The sequence below is a fragment of the Lolium perenne genome, chromosome 1, assembly GCF_019359855.2.
Source record: "Lolium perenne isolate Kyuss_39 chromosome 1, Kyuss_2.0, whole genome shotgun sequence".
NCBI lineage: Eukaryota > Viridiplantae > Streptophyta > Magnoliopsida > Poales > Poaceae > Lolium > Lolium perenne.
This window is the reverse complement of record NC_067244.2, coordinates 269,251,169-269,270,754: the sequence shown is the minus strand read 5'-3', so window position 1 is coordinate 269,270,754 and position 19,586 is coordinate 269,251,169. Positions and strand designations below refer to the sequence as shown.

Here is a 19,586-nt window from a genome sequence, read left to right as displayed (position 1 = left end):
GGGTTGACTGCCGCTGCTACAATAACTAGTTAGGAGTGCTACATGCCACTGCGGCGCTGCCAACATTGCTCCGACTGCTGCTACTCGTCCCTAGCGGCGCTGTTGGAGGGCTAATGGCACGTGCTACAAAGGGAGGGTAGAGCCGCTTCAACCCTTGGCCAAAAGTGCTACATGCTCCTACCGGCGTTGCTCCGACCACTAGCCACCGGTGCTACTTATCCTTGGACGTGCAGCTGCAAAGGTTGATGGCGCACGCTACAAGAGGAAGGTGGAGCTGTTGCGATCTCTAGCCTGTGGTGCTAAATGTCACCGCCAGCATTGCTGCGACCGCTAGCCACCGATGCCACTTCTAGCTGGCGGCGTTGCTTCCATGGTTGATAGCGCGTGCTACAAGTGTGCAAGGTGGAGTTGCTACAACCTCTGGCCAACAATGCTGCTGCCAGGCTGCTGTGACCATGCTCACGTCTCTCTCGCGTCACCCCTCCATGCGACCGGGGGGAAACCCTAGACCGCGCCGCCGCATCCCCCTCCCTCTCCTCCCCCTCGTCGCCGCCGAAGGCGGCCTCCGGCAAGGGCATGCGACACCGGTGATGGGGGTGGCGGGGATCTCTCCTCCGCCCCCGTGCGCTGCTGTAGGGAGGAAGATGGCCGCGCGGGGTGTGGGCCCTCCACCGCTGGTGAGGTCGGCCTGACTCACCCATCCTCCTCTCTGGCGCGGCCGCGCCGGCGCTGGGAACTGGTGGTCGGGGCTTGGTGCCCTCAGAGGACCGGGTTGGGGCCAGGATTCCAGGGCGGCAGCCTTGGGCACAGGGTGGGACACCGCTGGCCTGGCGGCGGGCGGCGGGTGCCGATGCTGTGGTCGGCCCTCTTTGACCGCGCGGGCGGTGAAGGAGGCGGCGGGTGTGGGCTTGGTATGGAGGTCGCCCCGATGGGCCTGTGGTACCAGATTTGAAGACGGAGGCTCGTCCTCCCTGCGGTGCTCGTCGCACCTCCCCCGTCTCGGACTTCCTCCGGTGGCTGGGGGTGTGGTTGGATGTGGGATCTAGAGCGGGGGAAACTCTTGGCCAACGGTGGCGTCCGTGACGTTGACGATGCTGACAACGCCGTTCTCCTTCTTGAAGGCGACATCATTGTGATATCCCCTCCCTCCCTGCCCTATCTATCTCAGGTGAAAACCCAAAGCTTTGGTTTGGACAGTGGCAGCCCCCGGGTGGTGTCGGTCCCTCGTTGGAGGCACCGTTTTGAGATAGTGGGTTTGGGTGGATGAGCTCGGTGAAGGTTGGTATGCATCGTCTTCGCTTACTCATGGCAGCTTGGTCTGATTTGGTGGTTTGTGCTGCGGGTGGCTGTGATGTTCGTGGGTGGCGGCGCGGCGAGGCGAGGCGAATGGTCGAAGTCTTTCTCCCCGTCGGTAACTTCCAATATCCATGCGTGCTCAGGGAGAGCGATCTACCTCCGATAGGAATGGTGCCCTTCGATCTGGGGCGAGAAAGCAGGGAGCTTTCTCTGGAGGTGGAAACAGATGGTGCATGGGCTTTGCTTGGCCTCTGGAGGTTGACGATGGTGCGAGTCCCTCAATGACGGCTTTCTTCATCAGCTTCGACGCCTCTCTAGTCGGATCGCAAGACGGGACAATGGTCTCGAAGCTCAAGCTGTGTTTCACTCTATTTTTTTATTTTGCTTGTAGTTTTCGGTTCCTATTAGCTGGTTTTCAGCATCTTGTATCATGTTGCCGGCAACGGCCTTATTAATTTAAGGCAGGGCTACGGGGAGGTGGCAATTTGGCTCATAGGAGCAAATGCTCTCATTATATAAAATAATTAAAAATCAACTTTAAAAATGTTAAAAATTCTGATATAAATTTTTTGGTGTACATCGTGACATTCTATGTTAGTGCACAAATTTTCGTGGAGAAACATCATTTTATATGGCGTGTACAAAAAAGACAAAAAAATATCATGTACATAGTCGTGTTATAGCATCAAAACTTGTTTTTTACACGAGCCACAATTGTTTTTTTAGTTTTTTTTAAAAAACTTGTGTACCAACATAAAATGTCCAGGTGTACATGTAAAAATTTAGTTTAAATTTTTTTGAAACTTTAAATTGTGGATTCACATAATGAGAGCATATGCTCCTATGAGTCAAAGTGCATTTCTTAGGGCTATGGGCCTAAGGGCATCTCCAGCGGCGCGACGCAAAGTGACCGTTTGCGTCCGCTTTGGTCGTAAATGCGTCTGGCACCCTCTCCAGCGGCACGACGCAAAGTGACCGGGCCGTCCGCGGAGACGCAAACCTGGCCCAAATATGCGCCAGGTTTGCGTCTCGGCGGACGCTGCGCGGACGCGCGAAGTGTCCACTGCGGTCTCCACCGGGCCCGCCTGGCAGCGAGCCTGCATGGAGGGCATCGCTTCCGCGGCCGCGTCTGCGCCGCAGCCTTCGCCATGAATACCGCAGCTTCCTGTTCTGCGCGTGCACTGGCGGGCGGCGGCTGGGCTTCTGCGGCGCCTTCAATGGCATCGTATCCCGTGCGCGGCCGCCCTTAAAAGTCCAGCAGCCGCGTTGCTCCTTCGCCCACAGCTCCACTCGCACCACAACCGCCGCTGCGCCATGGGGAAGAAGAACGACTTCGAGGCCTCCGGCAGCGGCAGCAAGAAGGTGCCGCTCCCCGTCACGGTGGGGAGGCTCATGCACGGCAAATGGGTGCCGTGCGACGCCTGGTCTGGCGTGCAGCTGCCTGGCGGCTGGCGGCTCAGCTGCCGCCGGGTGCCCATCCCTCCAGTACCTGCGCGCGAGCCTGAGCGGACCAAGGAGATCCGGCGCAGGAGGCGATATCTGCCGGCGGACCTCCTCGCCGATCCGGCGTACGCCATCGACTCGGAGAGTTGGCGTACGTACCTGTCCACGGAGACGGACAGCAGACGAAGGGCTGGCTTCATGGGCGACAGGGATTATCCCTTCGGTCCTGCACCGGCGGCTCGTCATCAGCAGGCGCCGACGCGTCGTCAGCAGGCGCCGACGCGACGTGAGCAGCCGCAGCACAACGACCGCGAGGACGAGGACGACGACGACGAAGCGTACGCCGTGTACGACGACTACGACGACTACATCGAGGCGCTCGCATACCATAGCGAGGAGGTGAAGGACGACAGCGAGGACAACGTCGGCCTCGTCTTCCACGAATGGCAGCAGGCCATGGCGGAGGGCCGGAACTTCGAGTTCCCCGACAACATGACGGACGACGAGATGGCCAAGCTCGGCCTCCTCGTCTCCGAGTACGACGCGCCTGTGCAGCCGCCGTTGCCCCGCTACGCCACCGCTGTCATGCCGCCGGGCCTGTCCGCGGATGAAGCCCTTCGACAGGCGCTCCTGGACTCGGCGGCGCCTCCTCCACCGCCGCCACAGCCTTGGGCGCCTCCCCCACTGCCGCCACAGCCGCAGCCCTGGGCGCCTCCACCGCCGCCTCAGCCGCAGCCTCCTCAACCTCGAGCACCGCGATCGCGCCCGGTGTACGCTCCTCCGGATGGCTACTGGCCGTGGGACGTACCGGAGGTCATCTTGCTCGACAGCGACGAGGAGCAGCACGGCCACGATGCGCAGCAGTAGGCGTTTTAGGTTTTTTTTTATGTTTTCAAGTATGTAAGTTATGTTTCAGTTTTTGTAAATTATGTTTTAGTTCAAAAAAATGATTCGTCCTAAAAAAAATGCGTCGTGCCGCTGGAGCCACCCCCGACGCAAACGGACGCGCGGTCGTTTTCGATCAAAAGGACCAACGCAAACGGACGCGCGCGGACGCTAAAATGCGTAGCGCCGCTGGAGATGCCCTAATGTTTAAAAGGTTGCTGTGACCGCTTGTGATCCGTGCTACATGCCGCTCTCTCTGAGGCAAGTCACTCTAAAGATGGGTTCCGGCCGGAGCCTGTGTTATCACGAGGTGGGGTGAAGTGTGGTGGCGACTTGAGCTAGGGGCGGCTGGAGACGGGGTTGGGCAGCGCCGGCTACCGGAGATAGGGTCGGGCGAGTGCAACTGCGCGGGGTGAAATGATATGAAGAACAACGCTTCCGTTATAAGAGCAGCGCCCGCGACGTAAATGCACATTGAGCTACCGTTTTCGTCCGCCGTGATCGGAAATACGTCTGACAGCATCTCCAGCGGAGCGACGCAAAGTGATCGGACCATCCGCGGAGACGCAACCTGATCCAAATATACGTCTCGGATGCGTCTCTGCGGACGCTACGCTGACGCGCAAAGTGTCCGCTCGCGTCTGGCGGACGTTTCGTCGGGCCCGCCTGCTAGCGACCCTGCGTCGATGCGTCTTGTCAAACGCGCCAGCGACTGGCGTCGTTGTGTCGCTTCGGCAGTCTGCGCCACGTTAATGGCGATGCCTCGGCTGCCGAGCGGCCGCAGCCTACCTCCGCCAACCACGTTAATGGCGACGCCACGCGTCCCGCGGCCACCGCATGCCTCCGGCCTATATAAAGGGGTGCGCGTTCTTCTTCCTCATCCACTCCTCCAAAGAAATCCTAGCCGCCACAAAGCTCGACCGTAGCGCCGCCTAGGTGTTCCTGCGACGCAGACAGGCCCGCGAGGAAGTCCATGGCCGTTCCTGGTGGCCGGCGAGGCGGTCGAGGCCGCGGCCCTGGGCGCCCCCGGGGCAGGGGCTGCCGTGGTGGAGCAGCTACGGCCGCACGGTCGTCGTCGCTTGCGCCCTCCTTGTCTTCGCAGGAGGACCGCTGCTTCGAGTTCCTCCTCCGCATCGACGACGACCCACTCGACATCAAGCGGCTCCCAGACAAGTTCGCCGAGTTCGTCGATGGCGTCGAGCCGGCGCATTTGCAACTACGGGAGGCCAGCTGCAACTTCTGCCGCTGGACCGTGGAGGTCTTGTTCGACGGGCAGGGCAAGATGTACCTGCACACGGGGTGGGACAATTTCGCCCGCGACCTCGAGCTCGAGTCCGGCTGCCAGCTCACCTTCCTCTACGAGGGGGATGGCGAGATGATCGTCAAGATGTTCGACGACACGGCGTGCCGCAGGCACTACCACACCGGCGAATCCGGCTCGGGATACCGATAGTTAGATCTTAGAGTGTTTTTTCTTTGCAGCGAATCTGGCTACGGGCCAGATGAAGCCAGTAGTGGAGGTTTCTGGATGTTCGTCCTCGGAAGAACCAACATAGGCACCCTCACCAGCTTGATTTTCCAGTTTGGGTGACTGGATGTGCCCTCGAATGTTCTTTCTTGGCAGCGAACATATGTAAATCAACACAACTGGTTTCCTCATTTTGCAATATTTTATTTGTGTCAACCATGGTTCAAACTATGTATTAGTTTGTGTAAACCATATTCCCAATTATGTATTATTTGTGTAAAACCATGTTCCAATATATAATATTTGGAACTATGTTTAAATGGAGAAGAGAAAAAAATAAGAAAAATAGCGCATATGTAATAAAATAAAACAAAAATCAAAATAAAAAAGGAAAACAACAAAACATAAATTTAAACTAGTTGGTCATTAAACTTAGCCCTATTTTGGGCAAATTTTACACAAAAGAAAGCCCTATATGGCTTTAAACTAAAAAAAAGCAAACCCTAGCCAGGGTTTGCGAGCACGCGGTGGCCGCCGGCAGTACTACCCCTAGTAGTACTCGTCGTCGTCGGCGTCGATGACGATGACGTCCCTAGGCGGCGAAGCGCTGTTTCGGCTAGAAACGCCGGAGGGCGACGGGGACTCCGGCCAGGGCGACCACTGCGCCCTTTCCCAGGCGGAGTGCGGGTTCTGCGGGCTCGCCGGCCTGCGCAGTCGTGCCCTCCGCGCGGACTCCTTGCGGAGCTGCTCCTCCTCCTCCGCCCGGAGCGCGGCCAGGCGCTCCTCCTCCGCCAGGAGCGCGGCACGGCGCTCCTCCTCCTCACGGAGCGCCGCCAGGCGCGTGTCCTCCTCCTGCCGGCGCGCCATCTCGAGGAAGGCCCACGCCTCCGCCTGGGCGTTCTCCTGGGCCTTCCTGGCCTTCTCCGCCAGGGCGGAGACGCGCAACGTCTCGGCGAGGTGCGGCCATTTGGCCAGCTCATCGAGGTCACACTGCTCGCGGGACGCCGCGAGCGCCGCCTGCAGCTCCGGGTCGTCTTCGTCCTCCCCGCTGCCGGGCTCGCGGCGGGGGCTGCCGCCGGGGCTGCCGCCGGGCGGCTCGTCGATGTACAGCCGCCGGGGCGGCGGCCTGCCCGCCTTGCAGGTGTGCGCGGCTGCGCCCGAGGTCGCGCCATTGCCGACGTGAAGCACGTGCGCCGGCGCGCATCGTGCTCCACCTCGAACCACAAGTCCCGCTTGGGACTTGCGTCGCCGCACGCGGGGTCCTCCCCGGAGGTCCGCCGGCAGCCGAGCGCGGCGCTCCGGATCTCCGCGACGCGGGCGCGGCGCCTCCGGATCTCCGCGACGCGGGTGCGGCCGGACGCCGGGATGGGCGGCACCGGAACCCGATCTAGGCTCAGGTGCCGCCCGTGGGGAGGTGCACGTCCCCCACGGCATTGGGACGCCGGCGTCCCGAACATCTGCGCCACCGCTACGGTGACGTAGATCCGGTCGCGTCCGGCGTCGCCGGCGGCCCCATTGCGAACGCCGGCGGCGCGACTGGCTGGCTGCCGCCGGCCTCGTGGTCGTTGGTGGACGGCGCGAACTCACGCTTCGGGGCCATGGCGGCGCGGAAGCTTCGAGCTCGCGCGTGCGGCCGGAGTGGATAGTGGGGACTGGTGGATAGGGACAGTACCCCTCCCCAGTCCACATTTAATAGGACTGGGGCACCGACATGTGGGCCAGCCACGCGGACCAGGCGGACACGCGAGGACGCCGCGTGCCATCCGCGGCCACGCAAACCCGGCCCAGATTTGGGCCGGGTTTGCGTCGTTCCGGACGCCGCGGCCATCCGCATTTGCGGTGCGTCCCCGCGTTGGGCCGCATTTTTGTCCGGCTCAACCCATTCAGACGCGCGAGCGCGCGATGGGTCGCCCCGTTGGAGATGCCCTAATAAGAAAAAAAGAGAAGAACGATCGGAAGCTAGATCAGATCAGACAGTTTTTACTTTTCAGTCCCCATCGTGCGGCTGCAGACTGTAATTTCTTGCGAAGAAAGAAGTCGGGCTCGGCCCGTTCGCGGGCAAGAGTTCGTGCCCAGACTCCAGACTCCAGAGGCGGAAGGCAGGCGAGCGAGGAACCCTAACGAGGAGGCAGTCCCAGATCCCGCAAGGTACGCACCAAATTCTACCGAAATTTCTCGCCTTTTCAACCCGATATAGCCCTAGATAGGGGAGGAGCGGCCGGCGGCGGTGAGCGAAGGGGGCAGCCGGTGGTGATTCGTGCCTCCGAATCCCTATTTATTTCCAGGCAGCGACAATGGCGGCGCTTCTACGACAGGGGGCGAGGAGGATCGGTGGCGCCGTGCTCCAGCGAACCCAGGTGGCGGTCACATCACCGGCGGTTGCAGAGGAGCGACGCCGGCTCGTGGCAAGGCGCATGTACAGTACCAAGAAGGTATCTTAACCAACGCTGACATCTTTTACCCTGCATGATCCCCGGCTTTTCTTTTTGGCTGTGCAACTACCTCGCTCGATCAAGGAGCGAGCTAACGATAATCGAATTCTTCACTGTTAACATGCGTGCCTTTTTAATTTGGTATCTCTCCTATTAGAAACAGTATTGGAGGAAGCAGCCTTATTTTCTGCTTGATCATCTTATAGTTGCGTGGCTTTTACGCCCCTTTAGCAAATTGCAACATATAAGATGCCTAATGTGTTACGCTGCTGTTTTTATGCATCGAACAATCTCCTCCTGTGCCTGCTGCAGTTAATAACAGTAGTCAATGGTTGATTTCTTATCTATTCAACTGAGGGAAGTTATTTCAAGCAATCCATTCAACAGGGCCCATAATTAGCAACCAGAAAGTTGCACGATATTGATCATTATCTATGTGTATCCAGCAAATTACTGAGGAGCTTACTCGCAAGATCCAGCAGAAGAAAGAGGAGCTCTATGATTTGATGCTCAAGGCGGAGCAGAGCATTTGGACTAGTAGCTTTAGTAACAAGCGCCTACTCCAGCTTCTTTCCGTACATTTGAAGCCAAGACCGGGAGACACCAAGTGGTATGGTATCGGAACTTATGCAGTTGTCTATTCCTTGTTCTTCCTTTTGCTATGTGACAGGTGTTGATATGATCCCATTTGACCTATCTGCAGGCAGCTGATGTGTTTATCCAAAAGGGCAATCAATGCCTTTGAGATAGCGGGGCTAGTTGCATTAAGCAGCCTCATTATTTCTGCTGGACTTGGTTTCAAACGTTTGGTTGGTGAGAGGAAGTTGATCGAGGCCATGGTTGTGGAAGATATGCGTAAAGCGGAGGCAGCGCTCGTCTCGCCTGATTGAGAATCAGCCTTGAAGACTGAAGACAACATCTTCATTTGATGAAGAAGCATCAGGCCCTCTTGTAGAGGGAGGGATGCCAACTCGTTAAATTATTACTAGTGTTCTGATGGTCATTCTTGCAATGTTCTTATGATGTGCTAGCTAGAACTTTTGAGTACAAGTCTGTTATATTTGTGATAATGTTGTGTGACATGCTATATGCTATGATATATGGAATGCTAATCTAGTTGATGATGATTTGAGTGGGTTGTTTTGGATGTTTAGTTTGCTGGGCTGTTGGAGAGTTGCCTGGACTGGGATGCCTTTTGGTAAATGATGCTAATGAGATGTGTACCCAAGTATTGTGTATATTATTGAACTTACTCTATTGGCGTGGTGATGTGATTCCGAGGCTAATGTGTTGTGCACCAAAGTATTGTGTATATTATTAGCTACAGATTTGTGTAGTATACATGCGATTGCACTCGATTATGACTTGACGGAATATGCGACGTAAAACCTGCATAAATGGTTGGATCAGATTAGTTCCCGTCGACAGTCTGCAGTGAATTCGTTAATTTCAAGATCTGATCCGACGCCGGTTCAGTATTCATAGGGGTGAGTGTATGTGAGCGTGTTTCTCAGAAAAAAAGAATGACATTCTCTCAGAAGTGGATATTTTTCATTTAAAAAAAAGTGATTATTTTTAGATGAAATCCAGAGAATAGTTTGTGTCAACAAAAAAGAAAAAGAGGAGGAATTTCTTGGAAAGAACACCGAGTGTGGCTCGGCCCATTCGCGGGAGTATACAAAGGAACGCCCCGCACCCTCCAGATAGCGCAGGAGTTCGTGTCCAGACTCCAGAGGCGGAAGGCAGGCGAGCGAGGAACCCTAACCCTAACGAGGAGGCAATCCCAGATCCCGCAAGGTACGCACTAAATTCTACCGAAATTTCTCGCCTTTCCAACCCAATAGCCTAGATAGGGGAGGAGGAGCAGTGAGCTGAATGGACGGCCGGCGGTGATTCGTGCCTCCTAAATCCTAATCCCTCTTTATTTGCAGGCAGCGACGATGTCGGCGCTTCTTCGACAGGGGGCGAGGAGGATCTGTGGCGCCGTGCTCCAGCGAACCCGGGCGGCGGTCACTTCACCGGCGGTTGCGGTGGAGCGACGCCGGATCGTGGCAAGTCGCATGTACAGTACCGAGGAGGTATCTTAATCTTAACCAAAGCTGTCATCTTTTACCCTGCATGATATACGGCTATTTGTTTTGCTGTGCAAATACCTCACGCGTTCGAGGATCTAGCGAGCGATAATCGAATTCTTCACTGTTAACATGCGGGACTTCTTAATTTCGTCTCTTCTATTAGAAACATGGGCAAAAATTACATGCACAAAGTACAGTAGTATTCTTTTTAGAGGAAGCAATCTTATTTCCTGGTTGATCATCGTAATGTTGTGACTTTTACTCACTCATTTAGCAAATTGCAGCATATACGATGTTCAATTTTTTTTTTGGTTAGTTGAACAATGTCTTCTTCTGCCCGCTGGAATGTCAATGATTGATTCACTAGCTTTTTTTTCCAAACGACCCACATGGGATCGAATTTTCATTACCATGGCGATAACGAAAATACAGAAGTCAGATACCAAAAGAAAGAAAAGGGGAGATCGCCGCCTAATGCTAACGTTCAGAGCGAATATTACAACCAAGGAGTAAATTTATACAGAGAATCGACAACTGGGGGTAACTTGGAGATCATCCTAGCACACATAACAGGAACGGCTTCTTCAGGATGTTGTTGGATCATCACGCTTATCACCAGAATCCTTGTCCTCCAGGCGCAGCTGAGTACCACGTCCAGCATTCCTCGCAGATGGATTTCCCTCACCCGCCGCAGCAGCAAGGCGCAGAAGCCCATCAGCTCCAGCACGAAGCTCCAAAGCATCCTGCTCCCCATGAAGACCTGACCAGTATTGCATGAAAACAGCAGCGTAACTGATGATGTCAAACGGAGAACTAATTAGCTTTTTTTCAAAACAAGCTTTATTTCTTAGTTTCCAAATGGCCCAGCAAATAGCAGCCAAACCAGCAATCTGAGTATTGCGGCTAACTTGAGAGAATTGAGGGAACCACCAGAAAAATTGGGAGAAACTCCCAGGTCGAGTAGGAGCTTTAATAGCAGTGGCTATAGCACTCCACACAAACTTGGCAGCAGAGCAGCCAAAAAAGAGGTGAGTGATGGATTCCTGTTCATTACAGAACTGGCAGAAGGGGTCCCCAGGCCAATTGCGCTTAAGCAAATTATCTTTAGTGGCTATAGCATTATGCCAGATCAGCCAAAGCCATATTTTGATTTTTAAAGGAATTTTACTTTTCCAGAGATGCTTAAAGGATCTATCACGGCCCCCACCACTGATCTGTTTATATACAGATTTAACAGTGAAATTGCCTTTTTTTGCCCATTTCCATCTGGGGGAATCTTTTTCCTGAGATAACTGGGTTTGATTTAGTAACTGGAACAGGCCAGCCTCTTGAATAATCAAATCAGGAGGTAGCCATCTTCTGTAAGAAAATCTCCAGCCCATATTGGCTGCATCAGCAACAGTGATGTGTTGTTCATTGCAGATATCAAACAGAACAGGAAACATCTCCTTTAGTGGATTACTGCTGCACCAAGAGTCTCCCCAGAAACTAGTTAAATCCCCATTCCCAACTTTCATTCTCCTGCCACACAGATACAGATCTTTGACTTTCAGCATATCACTCCAGAGGGGAGAGTCTCCAGGTCTGTGTTTTGCATAGTAGATACCTTTATGGTTCAAATATTTTAGTCTCATAAAATCTTGCCAAGGCCCAGTGTCATGCTCCAATTTCCACCACCACTTGCACATCAGACTGATATTGAATCTGGATAAATCTTTCACTCCCAGACCACCTTTCTGTTTGGGTTTACAGATCCATCTCCACTTAACAAAGTGGTATTTCCTCTTGTCAGCACTACCAGCCCAGAAAAAGGACCTGATAGGCTTATCTACTTGCTCAATGGTTGTTTTATGTAAAAGTCTCAAAGACATCTGATACACAGCAGTGCTAGCAAGGCAAGCATCAATCTTAATCAACCTCCCTCCAATGGACATGGAATTACCAATCCAGCCACTCATTTTTTTCTTGGTTTTTTCACCCAGAAATCTCATGTCAGCTACTGAAGCTCTTCTGGCACACACAGGAGTCCCCAGGTATCTGATGGGCCAACTACCTTTCTGACAATTGAATAGCTCAGCATAGGAAGTTTGTTTAGTGTCATCATCCAGAATCATCATAACTTCACTTTTCTCAAAATTTATTTTCAAACCTGACATGGCTTCAAAGATGTAGAGCAAGAGCTTCAGATTAACAGCTTGTTGAGCATCATCTTGCAGTAACAAAATAGTATCATCTGCATACTGAAGAATTGCAGTACCATTCTGCACCAAGTTATCAGCTAACCCAGTAATCAAACCATTGGATTGTGCCAAGTGCACCATTTTGGCCAAGCTGTTGGCAGCCATATTGAACAAAAAGGGGGCAAAAGGATCTCCTTGTCTCACACCCTTATGACTAGTGAAATATGGGCCCACCTTGTCATTGACTTTGACACTGAGGGTCCCACCAGCCACAGACTGTTTGATCCAAGTCAACCAATTATCACTGAAACCTTTCTGTTCACAACAATCAAACAGGAAACCCCAGTTCACTTTATCATATGCCTTCTCAAAGTCTATTTTCAAGACAATCCCCTGTTTCTTCCTGAATTTACTTTCTCTCAAAACTTCTTGAAGTAACATAACTCCATCAAAGATGAATCTGCCTTTGATGAAAGCAGTTTGGCAAGGAAGCAAAAGCTTACTCATCACAGGGTTTGCTCTAACAGTCAGGACTTTTGTAATTATCTTGAAGAACACTTGGAGCAGACAAATGGGTCTGAATTTTTGAATAATGTCAGCATCAGCAGATTTGGGAATCAGAGTGATAATCCCATAATTGATCCTACACAAGTCAATTTTGTGCTCAAACAAGTCTTTGAAAACATGCAGGACATCAAACTTGACAATTTCCCAGCAATGTTGATAAAACTCAATGGGAAAACCATCAGGGCCTGCAGCTTTATTCTTCTCCATGTGGTCAATGACATCTTTAATTTCCTCCAAGGAAAAAATTGTATCCAACCCAGCTCTATCAACATCGTTCAGTTTTTCCTCATCAGACCAGACATCTCCACTTAACCTGATGCCAGAATCATTAACAGGACCAAATAAATCTTTATAAAATTCAGTAGCATGTTCCAGCAAGGCAGCATCACCAAGAACAATGGAGTCACCTTTTTTCAAAGAGAAAATAGTTCTCTTCCTTTTACAACCATTAGCAGCTTTATGGAAAAAAGCAGAATTGCTATCCCCATAAAGGAGCCAATTCTCTCTTGATCTCTGTCTCCAGAAGGATTCCTCATTATCTAGCACTTCCAACAAATTAAGTTGGAGGGAAGCTCTTCTTTCCCTTTGGCTAGGAGATAGAGGCCCCAATTCCTCCAGATCCTCAAGTTCCTTTAATTCAACAGTTATATCATTTTTCTTTTTAATATCTGCCCCTCTCAAATTGGCACCCCAACCTTTCAAAGATTTTTTGACCTTTTTCAGCTTTTTAATTATTCTGTCCAAGCTGTTACTGGCATACACCTGCTGTTCCCAACATCTCTTCACTCTGTCAAGGAAACTATCCTCTTTGAGCCATCTTTTTTCAAATCTGAAGTCCCTCTTTTTAGCTTTGATATCCAGAGTGTCAAGAATTAAAGGGTTGTGATCAGACATATCTCTCACCAGCTTGTGAACAGTTACAAGAGGAAAAAGATCTTCCCATGAACTGCTCATCAAGAATCTATCCAATTTCTCCAAGGTGGGATCACTGTGATTATTGGACCAAGTAAATTGGCCACCAGTCATATGAATTTCTCTTAAAGCACAGGTGTTAATGATGGAGTTGAATAGATCAGACCACTTGTTATGAGTCATAGCCTTGTTTTTCTCACTGGAGAATCTCAAAAGATTGAAGTCACCTCCTACCAAAATTGGTAGGTTTTGATTGCTGCAAATATTCCCAAGTTCCACCAAAAAATCCTCTTTATCAGAGGCTTGAGCAGCTCCATAAACAATAATCAAGCACCATTTTACATTAATCTTCAAGTCAAGCAAAGACACCTTGATGTGAAATCTGCCTACTGAAGTATCACAAATGGTAAACCTGGATAGCCTAAAACCACCCAGGATACCTCCACTTCTACCCACTGAACTGATCCATTTCCAGTCAAACTCACCTCCAGGGTCAATTCTCCTGAGAAAAGCAGGAGAGTAATCCTTTTTTATGGTTTCTTGGAGACCAATGAAATCAAGCTGTTGGTTTTTGATCAAATCAGCAAGATAAATGCTCATCCCTTTCTTCCCAACCCCTCTGCAATTTAAGGAAGCACCAATCATAGATACTTAGGGTTTTTCTTTCTTCTCCTGGTTCCAGCCACAATGCCACACAAAGGGTGGTCAATGTTGGCTTTCACCTGGGCAGCACTTGATTTTGACTGTGCCCCCACAATGGTGTCACTTGATTTTGATTGTGACCCATTCCTACCAACCTTGCAACCTGATTTATTGGCTCTCTTTTTCCTTCTGGATAAAACTGGAGTGAAATCGTCCATCTCCAAATCCCTGTCACTCTCACAAGAAGTATCACCAAGACCCAACAAAAGAACTTGGTCTGATATCTCAGGATTGACATGTACAGAAGATTTTTGCATATCATCTAAATTATGTCTAGCAATTTCTAGATCTTTCAAGTAACTAACATTTTCAAGAGAAAAGGAGGCAGGATCAACACCCATCTCAAGAGCTCTAGACATGATAGATTCATCATCCAGTAAAGCAAAGGAATTAAAGGTGTTCAGATTTGTACCTGGGATGTTAGCAGATTCAACAGTCCCCATGGTCCTAGCCCCAATTCTGACATTGTGAGTGCCCATAGAGTCAATCCTGGAGCTCATCCTAGGAGCAGGTTGCTGCTGATCACCACCAGCATTGAAAGAGATGTTGTCACCTGAAGAGATATTATCAATTGGAGGGTTATCAACCTGGGAGAGAGGGTCCTCTTGTGACTCTGGTTCTGGCTGTGAGCCATCAACAGGAATAACTACAGCAGTTCTTTCATTTATAAGAGAAGGAGCAGCCAAAGCCAGAATCCCCTGTCCCTGTGTCAGATAAGGAGTATCAGACCCCTGTGAGTTATCACTGCTACCATAATCAACCAACTCTTCAGAGGACTCATTGTCTTCATTCACATTTTCCACAATAGGATCCAAGAATTCCTTGTACTCCTTCTGAATTGTAAAAGCCTTGTCACTGCTAGATCTTGCCAGAGAGGTGAGGAACTGCTTATAAGAGTCATCTGTCTTCTGAGAGGAAGAGCTTGTACCAGAGTGAGATGGAAGGGAAGCTAGAGCACCAACCACCTCTTTGTGCACATCAGTAAGTGAGGAGGGATTAGCAGTAGCACCAGAAGATGGGATCTCATCAGAACAAGTGAGGTCCCTTTCAAATAATTTCCTTTTACCAGTATCTTTCCTGGGAACTTGAGATGCTTGCAATGCAGTTTGTCTATGAGACACAGAATGGGTTCCAGAAACCTTTGGAGGAGCTGACTGGGATCCAGCATCTGAGTTCTGCAGACCCATTCTCTGTCTTTTAGGAGTGCCTTGATCACCCTCAGTGCCTTGGACATCAGTATTAACAGCTGTCTTGTTACCAGTGTTGGAAGCTGGCTCAAATAGCTCTCTGGAATATAAGAATTCATAGAAACCTTTTTTAATCTCACCTATCCTGGAATTAGGAACCAGAGATAAGTCCTGGCTGCCAATTTTGACTCTCACATAAGCAAAGTGCCTGAGGAAGTTCTTGTCAAGGGCTAGAGGCTTGCCAACAAGACTAGCAGCATAGTAGACAGTAGATTTGTTTCTGAATTTCATGGGGATCCCTTTGATTCTGAACCAAGCTTCTTGCATAACAGAAATAGGCTCAATATCTCCAGCCCACTTTTCCAAGCTGATGATAGCACCAGGTACAGTTCGCATGAACAATTTCCCAAAATGGGCAAGTTCTTCAATAGCTTTTGCTGAAGGAAATCGAGTCCTAAACTCAGTAGCCGAAACCTCCTTAGCAAAGAATCGCCAGTTGATCTTCATCGATTCTGCCCAGACATTGAATTCATGCTCTATGTTTCTGCAATTCACCTCACCTTTTTCAACTGTAATGTGTGCATAATTGAGCTGCTCCACTGGATAATTATCTTCATCAGGGACAGGAATGGAGTAAAACCCAGAGCCAAATTCCTCACTCCCGAAGAAAGGGGCATTGTATTCCCAAGGATCACGTTCTTGGCAAATAGAAATATGATGATCTCCTCCACAAACAAAGCATGCAAGGTTTCTAATAGGAATATCAGGTCTTCTACTTGCAGAAGGCATGGATGCAGGAACTGGTGGTGGTACAGAGGACCCCACCGGCTCCGGCAGAGAAACAAGGGATTGAGAACTGTCCGCAACCGTAGCAGGTCTATGCTGAGATTGATTTAGAGAGCCAGCTCCTAGCGCATCTACAGCAATAGTATTAGATGATGGCAAGGATGGGGCTACAGGACTTACATCAGCAGATCTGGTGGAGTTGGGGTTGGAGGAGGCTCCAGGCACCATCTCAGATCGATGCGCCCATCTATCACGAGCGCGCAGATCATCTTCCTTGCGAGATCTTTCCGCCAGGGCACGTTCACGCGCGACGCGCTCGGAGATGCGAGTCGCTTCGCGTTGTCGTTCTTCATCAAGGCGACGACGCTCGTCAGATCTTCTGCGTTCCTCAAATCGGAGACGCTCTTGATCCGCCTGTCGCCGCTCTTCATCACGACGTCGGATCTCTTCATCACGACGCCATTCTTCATCACGGCGGCGCTCCTCTTCCCACCGGCGTTGTTCATCTCTTCTATCAGCCTCAGATCCAACTCGCGGACGGTAGCCGAAGTAGTTATTCCTCCTCGGAGGAGATCTGCGCGATCCTCCGAACCGCCGATCCATCCTCGGGAGAGCTGTGATCTGGGCGTATGATCTGTTGTCGCCGGCGATCGTTCCAGACCAGCGGCGGAGGGGCTGTGGGTGGGTGAGATCGGATCTGGAGGAAGGAGGCGATGCAACGAAGACGATCGCTCCGGTACCAACTGAACTAGGGTTAACGCAGACCCTCTCCGCAGAATGGTGAAAAGGTGATCCGCTATGAACAGTGATGGGCTGCGGCCCAACCGAAGCCGCCATTGCCACATCTGAAGAAGCTCTGAGTCCATCGCGAGAAGAAATCCGCGAACAACTGCGGGCCGAACTGTAGCGAGAGCGTTGGGCTCGACCCAGAAAAGCTCGGTCTAACCCACCACCCAAATTCGGACCAAACAAAATTTGGACGCCATCAAATTCCCGCGCGGACCCAGACGGGATATCTGCAAAATCGAAATCAGCTTCAGAGATGAAATTACGCTTCAAATCGTAAAATCTAGCCACCGAAGAATCCCACGATGCAATCCCCGGAGTTCGGATAATAAACCCATCACGAACAAATCGAAGAATCGCCGCTCGCTCGACAATCGATCGCGAAACACTAGAGATCTGCGGAGCAGAGAGAGAAGGAGGCGGTTGTTGTTGTCGGAGAAGGGAGGCAGCGGCGGAGACTGGAAGAACGGAGGCGGCGGCGGTGGGTGCCGTGGCGGACGGCGGCGCGAGGTTGCTTGGGGTCGACGTCATTCCCCTCGATTGATTCACTAGCTATTCAACTGATACTCGATTACTGATCATTGTTATGTATGTGCACCAGCAAGGTCATGTGGAACTCGTGCGTGAGATCCAGAAGAGGAAAGACGAGCTCTATGATTTGATTGCCAAGGGGGAGAGGAATTGTAAGACTACTAGCTGGTGGGACGCTTTCCTAGCCGTGCGTCTTTGTAAAGATGTCACCCCAAGACCTTCTGACTGTGACTGATATGATATCAAAAGGATGCATTTTTCTATTTCTTATTCCTCATTTGTTCTCTGACAAGGGAGTTTATATGGCCTCATTTGACCCTACCTGCAGGCGCGATCTGAAGTCCGCAGCAAGTGCTATATATCAACGGGATCAAGAGAGCAGGCTTCTTTTCATTAGCCTTTTTGGCCGTGGATTGTTACAATGGTTCTTCTAACGACGAGAAGGTAGCTCCAGGCATGATCATGAATGAAGAGCATGAACCAAGCCAGGATCTCACCTGATGGGGATGGGGAACTTGTTTTGACGCCAGAAGACGCAGCGAAGACTGAAGACAAAGTGCCATTAGGTGAAGAAGCAGCAGGCCCTTCATTAGAGGGATCGATGCCAACCTCTTAAATTATTATTACTATTATTCTGATGGGTGCTCTTGGAATGTTTTATGATGCGCTAGCTAGACCCCGAGTACAAACCTATCTCCGGTGGAACTGCTATATTTGTGATGATGTTGTGCGGATGAAGCTGGTGATCAGGGGATAGGGGATACGCGAGCACGCATCCGCGAAGCGATACGTGTCTAACAGCGTTTAATTGTTCCATCCGCGAAGCCGATACGTGTCTAACAGCGTTTAATTGTTCCGTGAGCCGATACTTCTAATTAAATGGGAAACCCCTTTGTTTGGTGTGGGTCTCAGCCGCTTCGATGGCGCATAGTATAGGGACAAAAGATAGAAGAGAAAAAGCAATGATCGGTGTGGCACTACCGTCCCAACCCAATGCTTATCCTCTCTCTCTCTCTCTCGTCTGCATCGTATCCATGCACTTTGGACGGCGCCCCTGACCGTGGCTCCCGCGCTGGCGTCGCAGGAAGCCGCGGACATGCAACCCCTTCCAACCGCGGCACACACGCGGAGGGCTCGAGGCGGGGCCGTGCTGGCCTGCGCGGCCCGGCGGCGGGAAGTAGGACAACGAATGGCGGCTCTCTTGCCGGAGGAAGGCATCGAGGCGGCGGCTACATCGCCGGAGCAAGGGGCGGCCGGCGGCTAGATGGTGAGAGAGCCGCGCGCCTCCTCAACCGCTCGGTGTTGCTGCCGTTGCCTCTCTATCCATCCGCTCGAGCAGGGGCCGCGCGACGTGCACGGCCGTGACTGGACAGAAGTGCATCGGCCGAGCTTGGGAAGGGCGGCGTCGTGCGGCTGCCGGTGGCGGAGGAAATTGAGAGGCTCGAGGCGGCACATGGTCAGCGCTCGCATGCGCGTGTGCGGCAGGGGCCGCACGACGTGCACGGCCACCGCACGAGCTTGGGAAGGGCGGCGTCCATGGCCTCGACACGGATGCATCGACCGGTAGATCGTGGATGGTAGCTGAATTTGTGGCGCATAAAATACAGGCGCGGTGGCATACAAGTTTCAGTTTCTGGGAATAGTTTCGTCCCTGCCCGCTCCCGTGAGCGGCAGGGCAAAACCCTAATTCGCGCGCGCCGCCGGGCCTCCCCTCGCCCTTTCCTATCCCTCGCCGCCGCCAGGGGGCGCACCGGGGCGAAGCCTCGGGGGCGTCGGCGGCGGCGGGGACTCTCTTCCCTCTCGCTCGATTGCGGTGGCGCGGGCTACGACGGTCGGCGGGGGCGCGGTACTGGTCGAGGGGCGCCGTGGCGTGGTTGTGCGACGGCGGCGTGGCGGCTTCATGATCCCAGCGTTCTCATCGCGGGGGTGGTGCTCTCGGGAGCTTCCCCGACGGCCGGTGACGCGCGCGGACGCCCCTTTGGTGGAAGATGGACAGGGGCGGCGCTGTGCGGGGCGCCCCGACGACTTCGTGGAGGCGTGCGTGGAGGGTGGGTTCGTGCCGGGGCAGGGGCCCCTGGGCCCTCCGAGCTCCGATCTGCCCCCAGATCTAAGGGCACTAGCAGCCAGGGGGCTGCTAGCCGCCGATCTGGCTGGTGGAACTCCCCTCGCCGCCTCTCGTCTCGGGTTTTTCGGTGCAGTGCCGTGTCTCCTTCGTCGATCTGAGGTGTGTGCGCTTGGACGCCGGGGCGGCGGCCCTGGAAGGTGGGAGCTTGCTGGTTGGCGAGCGTGCAAGAAGCTCGGGTGCTGGCCAGTGTCCACGGCCGTGAGGGCGGCGT

General features: G+C 52.4%; 1 protein-coding gene and 1 long non-coding RNA gene across 2 annotated transcripts; both read left to right on the top strand.

Annotated features, from left to right (window-relative positions):
* Positions 1-7,084: 7,084 nt before the first annotated feature.
* LOC127327922 (uncharacterized) lies at positions 7,085-8,651 on the top strand. Its single transcript, XM_051354741.1, has 4 exons — positions 7,085-7,240; positions 7,378-7,524; positions 7,971-8,134; positions 8,228-8,651. The coding sequence occupies exons 2-4, from the start codon at positions 7,387-7,389 to the stop codon at positions 8,412-8,414; spliced, it is 489 nt and encodes a 162-aa protein (XP_051210701.1). The 5' UTR covers positions 7,085-7,240; positions 7,378-7,386; the 3' UTR covers positions 8,415-8,651.
* Positions 8,652-9,185: 534 nt separating this feature from the next.
* Positions 9,186-18,006, top strand: LOC139835063 (uncharacterized). Its single transcript, XR_011750812.1, has 3 exons — positions 9,186-9,321; positions 9,456-9,602; positions 17,321-18,006. It is a non-coding gene; the product is annotated as an uncharacterized lncRNA (long non-coding RNA).
* The last annotated feature ends 1,580 nt before the right edge of the window (positions 18,007-19,586 follow it).

Bases quoted from the DNA above. Each gene is read 5' to 3' on its own strand.
- LOC127327922 (XM_051354741.1), top strand. From the start codon at position 7,387: ATGGCGGCGCTTCTACGACAGGGGGCGAGGAGGATCGGTGGCGCCGTG. The intron at 7,525-7,970 runs GTATCTTAACCA...ATGTGTATCCAG, and splicing joins GCATGTACAGTACCAAGAAG to CAAATTACTGAGGAGCTTAC. The intron at 8,135-8,227 runs GTATGGTATCGG...ACCTATCTGCAG, and splicing joins AGACCGGGAGACACCAAGTG to GCAGCTGATGTGTTTATCCA.